This window comes from Aotus nancymaae, unplaced genomic scaffold (genome assembly GCF_030222135.1).
Source record: "Aotus nancymaae isolate 86718 unplaced genomic scaffold, 86718_ANA_hifiasm-v0.15.2.pri h1tg000029l, whole genome shotgun sequence".
Classification (NCBI taxonomy): Eukaryota; Metazoa; Chordata; class Mammalia; order Primates; family Aotidae; genus Aotus; species Aotus nancymaae.
In genome coordinates this window covers 84,797,905-84,819,337 of record NW_026988442.1, presented here as the reverse complement: position 1 = coordinate 84,819,337, position 21,433 = coordinate 84,797,905, and the positions used below count along the sequence as shown (strand labels likewise).

General features: G+C 39.1%; 1 protein-coding gene across 5 annotated transcripts in view; it reads left to right on the top strand.

Moving 5' to 3' along the window:
• Positions 1 to 21,433, top strand: part of CUNH2orf76 (chromosome unknown C2orf76 homolog) — an 84,136-nt gene that overhangs the window by 4,540 nt on the left and 58,163 nt on the right. For all 5 annotated transcript variants that reach the window (XR_002478063.2, XM_021667919.2, XM_064382834.1 and 2 more), the window contains exon 2: positions 20,612 to 20,756. Coding sequence is in view for 4 of the 5 variants with exons in the window: in XM_021667919.2 (XP_021523594.2) it covers positions 20,624 to 20,756 (133 nt within the window). In the remaining variant the exon portion in view is untranslated. The remainder of the gene's footprint in view (positions 1 to 20,611; positions 20,757 to 21,433) is intronic.

The window sequence follows — 21,433 nt, the reverse complement described above, 5'->3', positions numbered from 1 at the left end:
TCTGCCTTCCCGATTTGGACTGGGGGTGGTTAGGGCTGAGATGGTTAGAGCATGCTCACGTTCACATGTGTACCATTTTCTTCTTCCTCATCTTTCTGCCTGGCCGATTTGGACTGGGGGTGGTTAGGGCTGAGGTGGTTAGGGCTGAGGTGGTTAGGGCATGCTCACATTCACATGTGTACCATTTTCTTCCTCCTCTTCTTTCTGCCTGGCCAACTTGGGCTGGGGTTGGTCAGGGTTGAGGTGAGATGCAGAGAAGGCTTGGGAGTGGAAGATTCTGATAGGGAAGGGTCCTAGGCTGGCTGGGAGTAAGAAAGGGAGGGCTTCCTTTAGAAATGCTTCTCCATGAGTTGATAGTACACTGGTCAGGTGCTGCCTGCACTCTGTTTAGAAGCATTCATGATTAAGCATTCATTATGGAATAATGAAAATATATTGAGTTTAGTACTGAGTTCTTGTACAACTTCATACTTTAATAAAAATGTGTTAGTATTATATATTCCTTTCTAAATCTATATTGTCTTCTACATTTTTGCCTATTTCTCTGGCTCCTAGCTATGCATGACAAACATCTAGAAAATGCTTCAAAACTAGGTTGTTAGAGATCAATTTTCTTAGTAAACTTTTCTGCCTGTCAACAAGAAAATTAGAAATGCAGCTGACCCTTGGACAACACAGGGGTTAGGGGCACTGACCCTCCACACAGTCCAAAATCTGTGTGTAACTTTTGACTACCCTAAAACTTAACTATTAATAGCCGACTGTTGACTAGAAGTCTTACTGGTAACAAATAGTTGATTAGCACATATTTTATATGTGATATACTGTATTTTTAAAAGTAAACTAGAAAAGAATGTTGCTAAAATCACAAGGAAGAGAAAATTACTGTTCATTAGGTGGAAGTAGATCATCATAAAGGTCTTCATACGTGTCATTTTCACATTGAGTAGGCTGAGGAGGAAGGGAAGGGGTTGATCTTCCTCAGGGATGTCAGAGGTGGAAAAAAATATAGGTTGAACCCCTGTTGTTCAAAAGGACACTATTAAAATCTGGTGACAAGGCTGGAGTGAGGTATAATCCTGCACTACAATCCAGCCTAGGCAACAGGGAGAGACCTGCCTTAAAGCAAAAAGATCTGGTAACAAGCTTTGGCTAATAATTCCTTTGAAGGGCAACGTTGTTTAATAAAACATTAATTTGAGCTAACTCTAGATTGACATGCAGTTATAAAAAATACAGTAGTCCCTCCTTATCCTCAGAGGCTAAGTTCTAAGACCCCCCTCAATGGAGGCCTGAACCCTATATATATGCTTTTTTCTATATGGTTGTCTGTCAATATCTGTGGATGACCTCCTGTGGATGCCACAAATCCATGGATGCTCAAGTCCCTTATATAAAATGATGTAATATTTGCATGTAACTTACACACTTTCTCCTGTACACTTTAAATCATCTCTAGGTTACTTATAATACTAGATACAATGTAAATGCTGTATAAATAGTCATGATACTGTATTTTATGATTTGTATTTTTTTAGTGTATTTGTATTTTTCTATTGTTTTCTTCCCTGGACATTTTCACCTGAGGTTGGTTGAATCTGCAAGGGCAGAACCCACAGATATGTAGGGCTAACTGTACATACATATCTATAATAAAAGAGAGTGACAAAATAATAATAAAATTGAACAATTAGCACAATATATTGTATTAAAATTTGATTGTTTACTTCTGGAATTTTTCATTTAGTATTTTTGGACAGTGGTTGACCCTGGGCAAACCATCTCAAGTGGAACTGCAAGTGAGGACTGCTGTAGTCCAGAGAGGCCTCTTGTACCCCTTATCTAGTTTCTCTCAGTGGCAACATCTTGCAAAACCATATAGAATACATAACACAGTCCATACATTGACATTGATAAATGTAAGTAAGATAACAATATTTCCATCATCAGAGATTCCTCATATTGCCTTGTGGCCACAACCACTTCCTTCCTACCTCCTCCTTAGCCCCTGTCGACCACACATTTCTTCTCTATTTCTATAATTTTATCATTTCAAAAACGTTATATCATCAAATCGTGTGGTGTATAGCCTTTTTGGATTTTTTTTTCACTCAGAATAATTCTCTAGTGATTCATCTAGGTTGTTGAGTGAATGATAGTTTTGTTCTGTTTTATGGCTGAGTACTATTCCATCATATGGATCAAAGAGTTTAACCATTCACGCTATGAAGGATATCTCTATTGTTTCCACTTTTTGGCTATTATGAATAAAGCTGCTGCCAATCACTTGTCTACAGGCAGACCTCAGAGATATTGCAGGCTTGGTCACAATTTTTTGGTTTTCCACTGTATATAAAAATTATGTTTACACTATACATATAGTCCGTTATAAAGGGTGCAATAGCATTATGTCAAACAAATGTATATATCTTTTTTTTTTTTTGAGACAGAGTTTTGCTCTCGTTGCTCAGGCTGGAGTGGAATGGCACAATCTCAGCTCACTGCAACCTCTGCCTCCCAGGTTCAAGCGATTCTCCTGTCTCAGCCTCCAAAGTAGCTGGGATTACAGGAATGTGCCACCACACCTGGCTAATTTTAAATTTTTAGTAGAGAAGGAGTTTCACCATGTTGGCCAGGCTGGTCTTGAACTCCTGACCTCAGGTGATTCACCTGCCTCGGCCTCCCAAAGTGCTGGGATTACAGATGTGAACTACTGCACCTGGCCTCAAATGTACATATCTTAATGAAAAATACTTGATGGCTAAAAAAATGCTAACTATCATCTGGCTTCAGTGAGTCATGATCCTTTTGCTGGTTGAGGGTCTTGCCTCAACGTTGATGGCTGCTGACTTCAGTGTGGTGGTTGCTGAAGGCTGGAGTGGCTGTAGCAATTTCTTAAAATAAGCCAACAGTGACGTTTGTTGTATTGACTGACTCTTCCTTTCAAGAAAGACTTCTCTGTTACATGAATGCTGTTTGATAGCATTTTATCCACGGAAGAACTTTCAACTTTGGAGTCAGCTCTCTCAAACCCTGCTGCTGCTTTACAAGTTTTTGCAATATTCTAGATCCTTTGTTGTCATTTCAACACTGCACTCCAGCCTAGGCGACAGGGAGAGCATTTTCATCAGGAGTAGATTGTGTCTCAAGAAACTGCTTTCTTTGCTTGTCGATTAGAAGCAACTCCTAATCTGCTGGTATTTCATCATGAGATTGCAGCAATTCAGTCCTATCTTAAGGCTTCACTTCTAATTCTACTTGTCTTGCTGTTTCCACCACATCTGCTGTTATTTCCTCCACTGAAGTCTTGAACTCCTCAAAGTCAACCATGAGCGTTGTAGTCAAGTTCTTCCAAAGTCCTGTTAACTATTTTGACCTCCTCCCATAAATCATGAATATTCTTAACAGCCTCTAGAATGGTGGATCCTTTCCAGAAGGTTTTTGCGTTATTTTGCCCATCTCCATCTGAGGAATCACTATCTATGATAGCTATAGTCTTACACAATGTATTTCTTAAATAATAAGACATGAAAGTTGAAATTACTTCTTGATCCGTAGGCTTCAGAATGCATATTGTGGTAGCAGGCATGAAAACATGAATTTCCTTGTACATGTCCATCAGAATGCCTGGGTGGCCAGGTGCATCGTCAATGAGCAGTAATATTTTGAAAGGATTCTTTTTTTTTTTTTTTCTGAGCATTAGGTCTCAACAGTGGGCTTAAGATACTTAATAAATGATGCTATAAACAGATGCACTGTCATGCAGGCTTTGTTTTCCATTTTTACAGCACAGGCAGAGTAGATTTAACATAATTCTTAAGGGCCCTAAGATTGTCGGAATGATCCTTGAGCATTGGCTTCAACTGAAAGTCACCAGCTGCATTAACCCTTAACAACAGTCAGCCTGTCCTTTGAAGCTTTAAAACCAGGCATCAACTTCTCCCTACTCTGCAGATCCTAGATGGCATCATCTTCCAATATAAGGCTGTTTTGTCTGCATTGAAAATCTACCAGCTTCGTCAGTCTAAGCTAGATCTTCAGGATAACTTGCTGCAGCTGCAACATCAGCACTTGAGGCTTCATTTTGCACTTTTTGTTATGGAGACTGCTTCTTTCCTTAAACATCATGAACCAACCTCTGCTAGCTTCGCTTTTCTTCCATGGCTTTCTCACCTCTCTTAGCCTTCAAAGAATTGAAGAGTGTTAGGGCCTTTCTCTGGAAAGGCTTTGGCTTAAGGAAATATGGGTGGTTTGTTTTTCTATCCAGAGCACTCAGACTTTCTCGATGTTAGTTACAGGCTGTTTTGCCTTTTTTTTTTTTTTTGAGACAGTCTTGCTCTTCATTCAGGCTGGAGTGCAGTGGCGCAGTCTCAGCTCACTGCAACCTCCACCTCCTGGGCTCAAGTGATTCTCCTGCCTCAGCCTCCCAAGTAGCTGGGATTACAAGTGCGTGCCATGACTCCTGCCTAATTTTAATCATTTGTGTATTCATTATAATAACATTTTAATTTCCTCAAGAACTTTGCCTTTGTATTCACAACTTGGCTAACTGGTGCAAGGGGCTTAGCATTCAACCTAGCATTCAACCTATCTTTTTTTTTTTTTTTTCATTCAACCTGTCTTGGCTTTTGACATGCCTTCCTAACTAAGCTTAATCATTTCTAACTTTTGATTTAAAATGAGAGACTAACAACTATTCCTGTGACTAACAACTCTTTCTGTCCCTTGAACACTTAGAGGCCTTTGCAGTGTTATTAATTGGCCTATTTTCAATATTGTTGTGCGTGTTTTGTTAGATTTACACCTAAATACTTGTTTTTGAGTGACTGCAAATGTTATTGTATTTTTCTTCTTCTTTTTTTTTTTTTGACAGAGTCTTGCTCTGTTGCTAGGCTGGAGTGCAATGGTGTGATCTCAGCTCACTGCAGCTGCCACTTCCTGGGTTCAAGTGATTCTCCTGCCTCAGCCTCCTGAGTAGCTGGGATTACAGGTCCGTGCCACCACACCCAGTTAATTTTTGCATTTTTAGTAGAGACGGGGGTTTAAACATGTTGGCCAGGTTTTCTCTAACTCTTGACCTTGCGATTCCCCTGCCCTGGTCTTGTTATTGTATTTTTAATTGTGTAAATGTGTTCATTGCTACTATATAGAAATATAGTTGGTTTTGTATGTTTATTTTGTATCCTATGACTTTGCCAAATTCATTAATTCTGGATTCTTTTTTAGAACTCTTGGGATTTTTCTGTGTAGATAATTATGTCATCTGCAAATAGGGACAGTTTTCTTTCTTTCCTTCTCATCACTCTGCCTTTTATTTCCTTTTCTTGCCTTATTTCACTGGCTAGAACTTCCAGCAGCATGTTGAATAAAAGTGGTGAGAAGGGCTATCTTTCCTTGTTCCTGATCTTAGGGGGAAACATTCAGTCTTTAATCACGAAGTCTAATGTTAGCTCTAGTTTTTTTTTTTTTTTTTTTTTTTTAATCAAGTTGAGATGTTCCCCTCTATTCTTGTTTTTCTGAGAGTCCTTATTGGGAATGGATGTTGAGTCTCCTTTGAATTTTGTTAGATACCTTTTCTGTATCCCTTGATATGATCATGTGATTTTTCTTCTTTAACTTGTTAATATGGTGGATTACATTGATTGATTTTCAAAAATTAAACTAACCTTGCTTTTCTGGAAAAACCTCCACTTGGTCATGGTGTATATTTTTATGTATTGCCAAATTCTATTTGTTAATGTCTTACTAAGGATTTTCATGTTTATAAGGGATATTGGTCTGCCATTGTCTTTTTTTAGTAATGACTTCATCTGGCTTTATTATTGTGGAAAAATACTAGCTTCAAGAACTGAATTAGGAAATGTTCCTTCCTTTTCCGTTTTCTGAAAGAGGTTGTGTACAATTGATGTTAATTCTTCATTAAATGTTTTGTAGAGTTCACTATTGAAACCTTTAGGCCTGGAGATTTATTTTCTTTTCTCCTTCCTCTCTTCCTTCCCTTCTTTTTTCCAGGAACTCCATCAAGTTCTCATGGAGATTACTTTCTTGGGAGTTCTTAAGTTATGAATTTAACTTCTTTAATGGTTATAGGGCTATTTGTATTGTCTGTTTCATATTGGTGAGTGGTGGTAGTTTGTGTTTTTTAAGAAATTGGTCCATTTTGTCTGTGTTGTGAAATGTATGTGTGTAATTAGTTCATGGTATTCCCTTATTATCTTTTGATATGTGCAGAGTCTATAATGATATCCTCTGTTTCATTCCCGATACTTGTGCCTTCTTTTCTTTCTTTTTTTTTTTCCCTAGCTGGTCTTGCTCAAGATTTGTCTGTGTTGAAAACATCTTTTCAAAGAACCAGCTCTTTTTTTCATGGACTTTCTATTGGTTTTCTGTTTTCAATTTTAATGATTTCCTTTCATTATTATTTCTTTCCTCCTGCTTGCTTTGTGTTTGTTTTGCTTTTGATTTTCTAGGTTCTTTAGGTGGGAGCTTAGATTATTGACTTGAGACATTTTCTCATTTAATGCTATACATTTTCCTCTTCACAGTGCTTTAACTGTGTCCCACTTTCATTCAGTTCAGTGTAGTTTTAGTTCCTTTTTTTTTTTTTTTGAGACAGAGTCTCACTCTGTCACTTAGGCTGGAATGCAGCAATCTCAGTTCACTGCAACCTCTGCCTCCTGGGTTATTCTCCTGCCTCAGCCTCCTGAGTAGCTGGGATTACAGTGCTGCCACCACGCCCAGCTGATTTTTGTATTTTTAGTGGAGATGGGGTTTCACCGTGTTGGCTAGGCTGGTCTCTAACTCCTGACGTCAAGTGATTCGCCTACTTCAGCCTCCCAGAGTGCTGGGATGACAGGGTGAGCCACTGAACCTGGCCTTAGTTTCCTTTGAGACTTCCTCTTTGGTCCAGGGCTTGTTCAGTAGTCTGTTGCTTAGTTTCCAAGTGTTTGAAGCCTTTCCTGATTTGATTCCACTGTGGTCAGAGAACACACTGTTTAATTTCACTTCTTTAAACTTGTCATGGTTTTTTCTTGTAGTGCAGGATATGGACGTCTTGACATATATTTTGTGGATACTTGAAAAGAATGTGCATTTTGCAGTCATTAGTGGGGTGTTCTATAAATGTCCGTCACATCCTGTCGGGTGGATGGTGATGTAGAGCAGCGGGCCTCAACCTTTTTGGAACTGGTTTCATGGAAGACAATTTTTTCATGGATGGGGTGGTAGGGGGGATGGCTTTGGGATGAAACTGCCCCACCTCAGATCATCAGTCATTATATTTTCATAAGGAGCATATAACCTAGATCTCGTGTATGCCCAGTTCACAATAGGGTTCGCTCCTATGAGAATCTAATGCCACCACTGAGAGGAGGAGTTTATTCCATTCCTCCTGCCTCTAGGTCCCACAGGGGGAATCAGAGTAGCTTAGGTGCTGCTGCAGGTGCAGTGGGTTTGTGTCTCAGCTGTAGAACCCCAGGTTTAGTTAAATCAAATTCTTTATAAAGGGCTGCAAGCAAACCTGCCCAGCCTTACCCTGGAGTGAGGTGTCTTCATTTTACTGGACAGTCTGGTGGGAGATACTGTCTCCGTTTTTCTAAGCTGTTTGCTATACACATATCCTTGAAAGATAGTTCAGAATGAAAGCAGCCAGCTCCTCTGCTTATAAGACATGCCAAAGTGTGAGAGACCCATGGAGAAATGTCTCCCAACCCACAGTACAAGGATTAACATTCTCACTGGTGATTGCAAATCAAGAAAAATAGAATTTATACTCAGTATAGCTTGCTTAAGGAAGAAAGTGTGTGAAATATTCTTTCCAAATGGTTATGTCTCCAACCCTTTGGAAAACTCAACGGTGCAGAATGGTTTATGGAGAGCCTTGCATGTCTTGAGCAGAGAAAACACACTATGGTTTTGTGCATTTGCTCCAAATTGAAGGTCATAATGGCAGGTCTGAGGAATTGTAGGTGTTGATTTGTCAGTGGGTGGTGTATTGTAGATGTGAACAGTAATCAAGGATGTATTTATTTGGAACTGATTATGGCCCTTTCTCGGGGAATGTCAGCTGCTAATGTTATTATGCAGTAAAGCAGTTACAGCATGGAGAAGCATGTGCCAGTTTGCAGATTAGCTAAAATTTACCTTGCACTTACTGTGTTACCTAAACCCCTAGAGGTGAAGGTGGAAGATTTTATTTTATTTTTTTAACCTATCTGAACAATGGTTAAGGTTGAAGACTTTGAAATCATTTATAAATGAATATGTTGAAAATATCTTTCTCAAAAGTTCTGTCAGTGAAAGATGATTTAACCAACTCTTCTGGAATAATGGTGCTTTCGTTTGTATTATGCAGCTAAACCCAAAGAAAAGGACAAGAAGGTTTCAAATGTTATTTACCGCTCATATAGTCCTAGTTTATAAATGTAGGGTTTTTATATTTCTTAAGTTTTTATGTTTCAAGATGGAGCCTCACACTGTTTCCCAGGCTGGAGTACAGTGGTGCAATCTTGGCTCACTGCAACCTCCAGCTCTCGGTTCAAATGATTCTCATGTCTCAACGCTTAGAGTAGCTGGGATTACAGCAGTGTGCCACCACACCTAGCTAATGTTTTTTTCTGTATTTTTAATAGAAACGGGGTTTCATCATGTTGGCCAGACTTGTCTCAAACTTCTGACCTCAAGTGATCTATCAGTTATCCACCTGCCTCAGCCTCCCAAATTTGGTGCTGGGATTACAAGCGTGAGCCACCATGCCCTGCTATAAATGTAGTTTGTAAATACTGAGTTTCATATTAAAAAAATAAGTGCTTTTGAAAAAATGTAAAGCAGATTCTTTGACACGTATTTATACATATTTTGGGAGTACAATTTGATGTTTCAATTCATATATATGTTGTAGAATGAGCAAATCAGGGTACTTAGTGTGACCATTGCCTCATGTGGTGAGGACATTTAAAAACTCCCTCTAGCCATTTTGTAATGTACTGTTAACCATAGAACACCAGAACTTATTCTTTCTATTTAATTTCAGCTGTACCTTCAACCAGCATCTACCAATCCTGCTTCCACTCCTTCTCCAGTCTGTTGTAACAAGGAAATTTTTGGCGCTGGGCGCAATGGCTCATGCCTGTAATCCTAGCACTTTGGGAGGTCAAGGCAGGTTGATCACCTGAGATCAGGAGTTCAAGGCCAGCCTGGCCAACATGATGAAACTCAGCTCTACTGAAAATACAAATAATTGCCGGGCATGGCAGCACACGCCTGTAGTCCCAGCTACTCAGGAGGTTGAGCAGGAGAATTGCTTGAATGCAGGAGGCAGAGGTTGCAGTGAGCTGAGATTGTGCCACTGCACTCCAGCCTGGGTGACAGAGCAAGAGTACAGCGAGACTCTCCAAAAAAAATAAAAAAATAAAATTCTTGTTACCTTTTTTCTTTTTATTATAATGTCCAGCTCTTGATATTTCATTGTTACCAAGATCTTTTTTTAGAAGAAAATTGTGTTCTCCATCTAAGAGTTAAAATTATGCTTTTGAAGTAGGCCAGGATAGATTAAAATGCAATTAACATTTTACTTTTAATCATAGTCCTACATGTGAATTAATTTTAATTTGTCATTCTTGTAAACTTTAAACTGAAATTTAATGTAAAGTTACTAATTTGCCAAGGTTAAATTTTCTGTAAATGGTGAGCATATATCATTCATCTCTACTAACAGTATGCTAGGTGTTTGGTTTTTTTAAGAAGGGTAATAGAAATAATTTAGGCTCCCCTAGATCACCCCTGGCCTTAAATAACATTTTTTTTTTTTTTGTAAAATGACATATTTGAATGCTATTTAGTTGTACTTAAGGATTATTTACTTCAGAATGATTAAGGTGCAGTTTCAAAATCATTTGCATATTCAGTGATTTTTTTTCTTAGCAGTTTCCTGCTCTTTCTCCTTTTATACCTAGTCACCTTTACCAATTTAGTTTCCTCACATAAAAAACAGTAACAACTGTATTTAATATATTCTTTGTATTGATTTTAGTTGTTTTAAAAGTAAGGTGATGGACTCTGTGCCCTGTGATACTGTTCCTAAATCTAGAGGAGAATTAAACATTTAGTGTGATATGTATATGTGTAATCACACTAATATTACTACACACACATATATATATTCTGTCTATATATATATATTCAGAGAGAGATACTATGGTGTTAAAAGGAAAACTTTTGACAAATTCAATTTAGCAGCGTTTATTTGAGTAAAGAAACTGCAGGAATTAGGCAGCATCTGAACCAGTAAAGGTTCGGAGAGCTCTAAGCAGCAATAGTATTTTCTGTCTATAAATACTCAGCAGGCAGTATTTATAGACAGAAAACAGAAGTGACAGACTGAAGTAGTCTGATTGGTTACAGCTTGGCTTTTGCCTTATTTTGACATGTTTTGGCAGTTTATAGCCTGTATGGGCTGAAAGTTTGGCTGCTGTGATTGGCTGAGACTCAGTTACTTATTATAAGAATACACTAGCAAGCTCGGTTGCAGCTTGTTTACATAGTAAGATAGGGTGCAGTTCATTACCTGTGGAGGCAGCTTTAGGCCACATTTAATTGAACAGGGGTTCGAACGTTGCCTTTTTGAAAGTTGTACCTTTTTCATTTGGATAAGACAAACTTTAAAGTAAACTTGACATATGACAAGTGTGATTTTATAGTACTTAGGGAGTAGATACGCTTTATAAAATATTTCAGTTTTTCAAAATGATTCTCTGTAGGAGTCTGTTAAAATTCTTGTCATAAACATAATTTATTGGAAACCTGCCTATGGCATGAAGGAGGTTCAGCCAGTAGGCATGTGGTTATAAGGTCTTCTCTATGTTAACTGCCTTAGTGCTTAGAGTGGTTTTCCTACCCTTAAAGCTTCTAATAGTTAGCTCATTTGGGATTCCATTCTCTTACAAAAAGGTCAAAAACATGCTTTCTTCAAATACCATAAGGCATATATACTGTGCTTTTTTTGTAGTACAGTTAATCCTAATTATTTTCAGATTCTGTATTAGCAAATTCACCAATATGCTAACATTTATTTGTAACCCCCAAAACAATACTCATGGCATTTGTTGGTCATTCTTAGACGTGGGCAGAGCAGTGAAAATTTTGAATCACTCAATATGTTTTCAGCTGAGGTCAAACAAGACAACGCTCTGCCTTTTTTTTTTGAGACAGGATCTTGCTTTGTTGCCCAGGATGGGGCTGGAGTTCAGTGGTGCAATCTCAGCTTACTGCAACCTCCACCTCCCAGGCTCAGGTGATCCTCCTACCTCAGCCTCCTGAGTAGCTGGGATTACGTTACCATACCCACCTAATTTTGGTAATTTTTTTGTAGAGATGGGGTCTCACTATGTTACCCAGGCTGGTCTTGAACTTCTTGGCTCAAGTGATCCTCCTGCCTGGGCCTCCCAAAGTGCTGGGATTATAGGCATGAGCCACTGTGCTCAGTCACTCTGTCTTCTTGTTTTAGCTCTTATATTGTAAACAAGTGACCAGTTTGTGGTCTATGTAGTGCCATATTTTTTTCATTTGAATGCTTTTCTGTTGGTGATTCTGCTATTTAAAATGTCCCCCAAGCATAGTGCAGACATGCAGTCAGGTGTTCCTAGGTGCAGGAAGGCTGTGATGTGCCTTATGGAGAAAATATCGTGTTAGTAAGCTTTGTTCAGGCAGGTTCTGTAGTGCTGTTGGCTGTGAGTTCAGTGCTGATGAATCGGCAAAACATAATGTCTCTTACAACAGAAACACGCGTGAAACAAGATTATGTATTGATCATTTGCCAAAATGTGACGACAGGCTCACAAGTTCCTTATCCTGTATTTCCCCTAGGAGCATTGGTTCAGTATTTTCTAATTCAGTGTTCACAGCCAACTTTATAAACCATAACTACTACCAACAACCAGAATCAACTGCAGTGACGTGTGGTTTTTTTTTTTTTTGAGTTGATAGAGATTAGTATAACGTCAACAATCAAGTATCTTGTGAGTGTTTTTGCTTAACTTGATGCTTGGCTCTGAGCTTTCATGTGTGCTGCCTAGTTTTTCACCCAGAAGCCTTCCCCTGCTTACTTATAGCTCTGCAGCTTAGAGCTCTGCCCTGGGGGAGACCAGCCAGCTTGGGAAGGGGAGCCACTGGGCGGGTTAAGGAGCCTTGCATTTAGCTTGTTTTAGCTTTCCTTGGTTGCTGAATTTCCACCACAGGCTTCAGGACTGAAGGGTGAAGGCCCATCTCATTTATGGGGCCTCAAAGCTTCCAAGCTGTGCTTCCCTCCTCATCATCCTTGTAGCTTGGACCAAAAAAGCAGCCGTAGAGGAGAGGGTGCTGGGCTGCTCTGATGCAGTGGTTACTGGCCAGCGAACAGGGACCTCCACACAAGGCAGTTCCTATGCAAGTTTTCTGTTTACTTTGTTTGTTTGTAAGAGTTTTGTTTTGCTTTGCATATGGGCTTTTCTTCACTGCCCCAAACCAGCTGGGTAAGTACTAGCTAGAACTACAGGAGTTTTAGGCAGAGAGGTTTAAAGACCTTCCTAAGCCCTAGGCACTCTTACTTGTCAAAGCACCACCTGGGTCTTATGTGTTGAAATATACCCATATCCTACATTAAATCTAACATATATAATTATGAATAGAATCAAGTTGTTGTTGAAATGTTACATTTTATACATATAATTAATATTAATTTTTATTTTTTTTAATTTTATATTCTGTAGAAAGAAGATTTTTTTCCATGTCTCATACGTTTTCTTGGGTCCTGTGTCTTTAGTGAGATTGCTATGTTAGTGTGTCCTTAGGAAATGGAAGAATTCGGGTTCCCCTGCCCCCTTTAACTGCTCATTAGTTCTACAAACATTTGTGGGGGCTGGGCCTGGTGGCTTACACCTGTAATCCTGTGCTTTGGGAAGCTAAAGCAGGATTGCTTGAGCATAGGCGTTCAGTACCAGCCTGAGCAACATAGTAAGACCCTAGCACTACACAAAAGTAACAATTTTAAAAAGAACATTTATGGGGCTTTTGAGGTGCCTCATGCCAAACAAACTGTTGGGTCCACATAAACAAACCATATGGCATTCTTTCCCTTAAGGAGCTTGTGGGCCAGACCTCTTAAACAGATGACATCAATAGGGAATGGTAGGTGCTACAGCATACAGACGGGCCCATGGCTCAGCCTGGGGGAGAGGAGGAGCCCCGCTCAAAGGTGTCCTGCAAAAGATAGCCCCTGAGCTGAGTCTTGAAGGAGCCTCTGGGAAAACAAAGAGGGAGAGGGGTGGAGAGATTTTGGAGAGAAGCCGGGGCTGGAGAGGTGTAGCAGAGGCTTGGCCACAGCGTGGTGGGTGTGAGGAACTGTGAGCTGTCATTGTGGCTGGAGGGATATGTGAAAAGCAGACTTTGATGGTGACATACACCACTGGAGAGGCATCAAGGGGCTTGTGCCATCCTGAACAAGTTCAGACTCCTCTGGGCGTGTGACCTGCTTCTGGTGCCTCTGAATGCTGTTTGGATTTATTTGATGTCTCTTAGTACATATCAGGAGTATGACTAAGTTCTTAGCCCTTCACTTCCTTTCCAGTACTCTGTAAGTTTGATATTGTTGGCTTTGTTCAGTTATCCCTTCTTTCTTAAAAAGATATGGAAATAGCTGAGTTTTTAAAATAACTTTTTGTTGATGCATACGCATACATCAGAAAAGTGCAAATATAAATATACTGGAAATAGCTTAATTTAAAAACGTGATCATTAGTAAAATATCTAACAATATTAGAAAGTATATATAACAAGTCTCTTGGATTTCTGCCCCTCCAGAGACAGCCACTGTTAATGTTTTAGTAAAGGCTTTTCTGGACATCACTCCATGCTTATGTTCACATGTAATACACCTGCATTACAAACATGCAGTGATACTGTACACAGGCAGTTTTCTAACTTTTTTTTTTTGAGACAGGTTCTGGCTTTGTCTCCTAGGCCGGACTGCAGTGGTGCAATTTCAGCTCACAGCAACTTCTTCCTCCCAGGTTTAGGTGATCCTCCCACCTCAGCCCCCCAAGTAACTGGATCTACAGGCTTATGCCACCAAGCCTGGCTAATTTTTGTATTTTTAGTAAAGATTGGGTTTCACCATGTTGCTCAGGCTGGTCTCTTGATCTCCTGGACACAAACAATCCACCCACCTCGGCCTCCCAAAGTTCTGGCATTGCAAGTGTGAGCCACAGTGCCCAGCCCTTTAATTGTTTTCTTTTCTTTTCTTTTTTATTTTTGAGATAGAGTTCCACTCTTGTCACCCAGGCGGGAGTGCAGTGGCCCAATGTCAGCTCATTGCAACCTCCGCCTCCCAGGTTCAAGCGAGTCTCCTGCCTCAGCCTCTTGAATAGCTGGGATTACAGGCATGCACCACTACACCTGGATAATTTTGTATTTTTAGTAGAGATAGGGGTTCACCATGTTGGTCAGGCTGGTCTCGAACTCCTAACCTCAGGTGACCCACCCACCTCGGCCTCCCAAAGTGTTGGGATTACAAGCGTGAGCCACTGAGCCCCGACTAACTTGTTTTTTTACTAATATGTCATAGCCATCTTTCAAAGTTGATATCCATACATCCATATCACCCTTTAATGGCTGCAGGTTATTTTATTTTATTGTGTGGCATAATTTACTTAACCATTTCTTTACTGGTGACCATTTAATTGGATTCTAATTTTGTTAACTGTTAGAAACATTTCAATGAGAGAAAAATTTTAAGTGTACACCTTTGTGCACTTATAATCTTCTTACAAAATGTTTTTATTATGAAAAATTTCAAGCATTTACAAATGGAATAGTATATGAGGTTTCATATATACCCAGCTTCAATAGTTAACAATGGTCTACTTTTTTTTTTTCGAGACAGAGTCTTATCCTGAGCTCAAGTACATAGCTCACTGCAGCCTCAAATTTTCAGCTCAAGCCATCCTTCTGCCTCAGCCTCCGAAGTAGCTAGGATTATAGATGTGTGCCATTGCACTCAGCTAATTAAAAAAATTTTTTCTGTAGAGGTGAGGTCTTGATATGGTGCCCAGGCTGGTCTCAAACTCTCCTGTGCTTAAGTGATCCTCCCACCTTGGCCTCCTAAGTGCTGGGATTACAGGCGTGGGCCACCATGATTGGTCTCTACTATTCTTTATTTAATCTACACTTCTATAATTGTTTTTCCTCTGCTAAGATATTTGAAAGCAAATACAGGATATCATTTCATTTTGCCTGTATATTCCTCAGCCTTTTAAGATAAGGACTTAAAAACATAACCATAATATCATATAAACAGAATTAACATTAATTTCTAATATCATCTCATATTATACAAATTAGGATCCATACAAAGACTAAATGTTGCATTGGTTGATATCATCTCTTTTAATATATAGCCTTTCTCTCTTCTATTTCTCATGCTATTTGTTGAGGAAATCAAGTCATTTTCCAGTAGAATTTTCCACCATCTGAACTTGGCTGATGGCCTCATTGTGGTGTCATTTAACATGTTCTTCCACATCTTATTGTATCAGTTCCACACCTGATAAACTGGGAGTGAGATCTGGATGCTTGATTCATTCATTAATAATGATTAGTAAGTTCAGGTGTTTTCAGCCCCAGATGTACCCATGCTAAAGTTCCCCATCAATCTTATATCTGATGATTTTGACACCGATTTATGATCATCATCTACATTCATTTCATTAGGGTTTTCAGAATGATAATTTTAAGAATGTATTTATTTTGAGTTAATTGTAGATTCACATGTGGGTTTAGGAAATAATACAGGGATCCCATTTCCTCTTCATCCACATCTTGCTTGAGTATAGTCCGATTTTACAGCCAGGAAATTGACATTGATACAAGCAATGGACCTCATTTAGATTTCACTAGTTTTACCTGCACTTGTGTGTGTATATATGTATATGCCTGCGTGTATATGCATTTAGTTCTGTGCAGTTACATCACATGTGTGGATACGAATGGGTAACACTACAGTCAAGAATCAGAACATTTCCATTACAAGGATCTCTCATTTTACCCTTTTATAGCCACAGACACTTCTTTCCCTCTCCTTCCCTAACCCCTGGCAGCACCCTAATGCATTCTCCATTTGTGTAATTTTGTCATCACAAGAATGACATAAAAATGGAATTATATAGTATGCAACCTTTTGAGACTAGCTTTTTTCATTCAGCTGAATTCCCTTGAGATTCACCCTGATTGTTCCCTGTATCAGTAGTTTATTCATTTTTATTACTGACTAGTATTTCATGATATGGATATACTGCAGTTTGACCATTCATATGTTAAAGGGCATTTGGATTGTTGCCCAGTTTTTGGATATTACACATGGATATGCTGTGCACATTCATATACAGGTTTTTGTGTCAATGTAAGTTTTTGTTTCTCTGGCATAAAGATACGAATCCAGTATTACTTTTCTCCAAATATCTGACAAGTTTTCTCAATGCCATTTATTAAGGAAATTATCTTTTCCCCACTGATTTGAGATGCCACTTTTATCTTATACTAAATTTTCTATAATCTTAAGTCTGAGTTTTCTGTTAGATTTCACAGGTTTGTCCATCTGTTTATGCTCCAATATCACAGTTTATGTTACTATAGCTTGATTTTGCATTAAAATGGTTGTTACTGGATTTTGTGAGATTATGAAAACCAAACAAACTTGTTCCTGTATAAGGGTTGCTTTATAATGTGTTTTAATAATTGACGTCACTGGTCTGTTTTCTTTTTTGTTGTTTTATGACTTTGCTGACAAAGCTCACAGATTCTTCTGGATGAATTTTGGAATTATTTGTTTCAAGATTCCCAAACAGCCCTTTTATATTCTGATTGGGATTCTATTAAATGCATAGGTTGATTTAGGGAGACTTGATTTCTTTACTACTTTGAACCTTTGCAGTTAAGGACATTGTCTATCATTTCATTTATTTAAATCTTTTATGTCCTTGAACATTTTTTATTAATTTACTCCGAAGTTTATTTTTGTTGGCTTCTCTGTCCTTTCGTTTGAGGAATGCTTTTTAAAATTGATCAGATTCATTTTTTAAAAACTAGACCAAACCTTCTGGGAAAAATGTCAGATTTTATTAGTTGTAAGGTCAGTCTTCTAAGCTGCCTCTTCAGTATATCAGCCTCTCTAGGCAAGCAAGCTATATGTACCACTGTCCTTAAGGCAAATTAGATAATGGTCCTTCTGATGGTAGCTATTGTTTTGTTACCGAGTATAAATTGAAGCACATTTTTTAGAAAGATGGCAATACTTGTCCAAAATTAGATATAATACAAATTTTGGGGTTTTAAATGGAAAAATTTAACTATTTAAGTACAGTATATGAGCAGCTTTTTATTAAGTGAAAATAACAACCCTGTAATTGTGAAAAACAGTTTCATGAGGAACACAAGTGCCAGCCTGCCCAGCCTTTGTTTCATTGCATCCAGGAATTTATGTTTATCTGCTGCTTGTATGAGCTATCTTTATACCCAAACCTATTTTAGTCTAAACAGAATAATAATGATAAAAGCAGCACTACTTATTGAGATCCTTCTATGTGCGAGGAATTGTTGTGTTTAATGTATGTTAATTTCTTAAATTCATGGAACTTGTTTTTTTGTTTGTTTCTTTGAGACAGTGTCTTGCTTTGCTGTCCAGGCTGGAGTCCAGTGGTGCAATCTCGGCTCACTGCAACCTCTGTCTTCCGGGTTCAAGGGATTCTCTTGCCTCAACCTCCTGAGTAGCTAGGATTTCAGGTGCCCGCCACCACACCTGACTCGTTTTTGTATTTTTAGTAGAGACTGGGTCTCACCACATTGGTCAGGCGGGTCTCGAACTCCAGACCTTAAATGATCCTCCTGCCTCGGCCTCCCAAAGTGCTGGGATTACAGGTGTGAGCCACTGTGCCTGGCCTATTGTCTTCTGTCAAACAAAATAAAGCCTATGTTTATGAACTTTGTACAAATGATAGTACGGGATGCTCTGATTCTTCTGCAACTTGCTGTTTTTCCACTCATGGTAATATTTTTGAGATTTATCCATGTTGATGCTTGTAGTTCCAATCCATTCATGTCTGTTGTTTGTCATATTCCATTGTATGAATACTCCATCATTTACTTATCTGTTCTGCGGCTGATGGACAGTTGTTTCCAGTTTTTGCAGTGCGCTATTAATGTTCTTTTACAGTTCCTCCTTGTGGATATATGTGAGATTCCTTGGGGTACCTACACATGAATGAAATTGTAGGATCAAAAGGTGTGTGTATCTTCAGTTTACTAAATATTGCCTAATTGTCTCCAAAAGTCCTACTCCTTTAAGTGCCTGCCATCACTATGAGGTTTTCATTGCTCTCTACCCTTGCCAATAGTAGGTATCATTAGATTTTTTAATTTATCAGTTAGATGAGTGATATATCTAGTTATTTTGAATTTCCCTGACTACTAGTGAGGTTGTGTATCTTTCTTCACATTCATCAGCATTACAGGTATTTTTTTCTAATACTCATATTGTATATTATGGTTGAAAGTTACATGCAAAGTTGTAAGTAGCACAAAGTAGCTACTACTGGATGGAACTATGCCCTGCTTGTATCTTTAAAACAAATGGGTTTTTGATACTTCAGAAAGTGAATATGAGAGTTAGAGTTACATCTGTCAACACAGATAAATGAAAAGCAGCCGGGCGTGGTGGCTCACGCCTGTAATCCCAGCACTTTGGGAGGCCGAGGCGGGTGGATCACGAGGTCAAGAGATCGAGACCATCCTGGTCAACATGGTGAAACCCTGTCTCTACTAAAAATACAAAAAATTAGCTGGGCATGGTGGCGCGTGCCTGTAATCCCAGCTACTCAGGAGGCTGAGGTAGGAGAATTGCCTGAACCCAGGAGGCGGAGGTTGCGATGAGCCGAGATTGCGCCATTGAACTCCAGCCTGCGTAACAAGAGTGAAACTCCGTCTAAAAAAAAAAAAAAAAGAAAAGCAATGCTGAGAAGCTTGCGGAAGCTACATATAATACACCATGTATGTAAAGTTAACCATACCGTGTATCTGTGGGCACAGTACTTCAGATTGTGTTTCACTTTTTCTGTATGAGATGATCTTACCAACCTCACAGGGTGATTGGAGGTGAGTGGGCAGTCAATGATACAGTGAATGCTAAGCACTTAGAATAGCATCTGGCATGTAAGCATTGTTGATATATAAAGAAAGTGTTGCTGGGCACAGTGGCTCACACCTATAATTCCAGCACTTTTGGAGGCCAAGGCAGGAGGATCACTTGAGTCCAGGAGTTAGAGACAAGCCTGGGTGATAGAGTAAGACCCTATCTCAAACAAAACAAAACAAAGTTAAAAAAATATATATATATAGAAAGTGTTGTAACTGCTTTGCATAATAGTCTATTTTCTGTAGATTCAAATGATATGAATTAGAGTGTGAAATGATGTATTGGAATGGTGTGTGTGAGTTACTGCTCTGTCTTCCCAGGGCAGGAAATGCTGATGGAATTGGGGAGGGTACACAGGGCTTCCCATGTGTTTTTTTTTTTCTTTCTAAAAATTGATGCAGATGCATCAGAATGTTAAGATTTGACAGGATAGTGTAGCAGTTTCTGGTTTTTTTTTTTAACTGTTTGCTTAAAATATTTTAAAACAAAAATATTTTTTAAGCATGGAAGAAAACATTGGCAGTTCTGCAGAAACTTTTTGGAGGAAATAATTTGGGGTAATTTTCCAATTTGTGTGGAATACACACATACATACAGACAAACACACACAGACACACAGACACACACACACACACACACACACACACACACACTAGAAAACATGGACTTTGGAATTAAAATTGATACTTGAATCCTGACTCCATTATTACTAACAATCTCTCCAAGTCAGGCTTCTCATCTTTAAAATGTTATCTCATTTAATTCTCTCACCAAACCATGAGGCGAAATGCTTCATGGTTTGGTGAGAGAATTAAATGAATTAAATGAGATAACATTAAGACCTGACACATGTGCCTAGTACTTAGTTTTAGGATGAAATATACATACTCAGCTTTAGTAATGTGAAAGACAGGTAACACCATCGTATATAATTAAATGGGCCCTGAAATCTGGCAGCATTTATGAGATTGAAATGCTGTCTGTTGATAGTTGATTCTAATATAAATGTGCTTCCATCTCAGGGCCAGCTGAGGAGCGCACTGACATAGGGCACCCACCGTAGGCGTGTGTCTGCTGTGTGTCTGTGTTCGGCCATCCTGCTTCTCTGCTTCCGCACGTACACGTGCCCCTGTGTTACTTCGGTTCATCTTCTGTACCCTGTCAGTTTTCTGCTGGTCAGAACATCTGTGACTGTGACAGAGCCATCCAGGATTGCAGTGGATAGTTAGGCATAATCACTAGGACCCTTCTGGGGGCCCTGGAACTCTGTCAGTGATCATGCAGCAGGGAAGAGGGGGCTGGTGCCACAGAGCTGATGATAGAGATGCAGGCTAGGAGCTAGTAGACAACTGTGAACTGACTTCATTTCGACGGTTCTTCTGTCTCTTGCCACAGGAATTTCTTCACATGGCTCCTGAAGAAGTGACCGTCACAGTTCGCCTCATCCGTTCTTTTGAACATCGCAATTTCAAACCTGTAGTGTATCATGGAGTGAATTTGGACCAAACTGTAAAGGAATTTATACTGTTTCTAAAGCAAGGTATGAGATGTGAAAGCCATTTTGTTTTATTAGTATTTAAAAAAATTGCTGATTATGACATAGTAATCTTTAATAAATCCTAAAGTACTTTGAAAGGTTAACTTGGGTTCTAAGCCGGGTGCTGGGGGAGCCCCTGTTCTGGGCCCTGGCGTCTGCGGAGGGCCTCCCTCAAGGGTTCTCACTGAACAGTCTGTGTCCTCATGAGGGATTGTGACCATCATTTTTGACTTCTTACTTTTTAATTAAAAACAGGTAATATCCAGGTTTGTTGTTAATGGGCTTAAGTGTTTGGAGGTTGATTAGCAAGGGAGTGTAATATAGCTAATTGTGGTACCCAGATGAGTACAGAGGGTGTGGGGTGGTCACATGGGGAAGCATGGTGGGAGGGGAGCAGAGGCCGTGCAGAGGAACTCGTGAGAGCTGCTGGTAATTGTTGTCACAGACACAGAAATGGCGGTGCTCGTTTATTGTTTCAAACTAAAAGTAGGCATGAAGTTAGTCTTCATTCTGTTACATCCTCGATGGGTTTATCTTCTCTGTTTTTAATTATTGAAGTTGTCCAATCATCGACATTTGATCAAACATCTAAAATAAGGTTTTATTATTTTAATTGAAGTGTTATTTATATATGGTGCAATCTCAGATTTCATATCTAGTTCCATTGGTTTTGACAAATG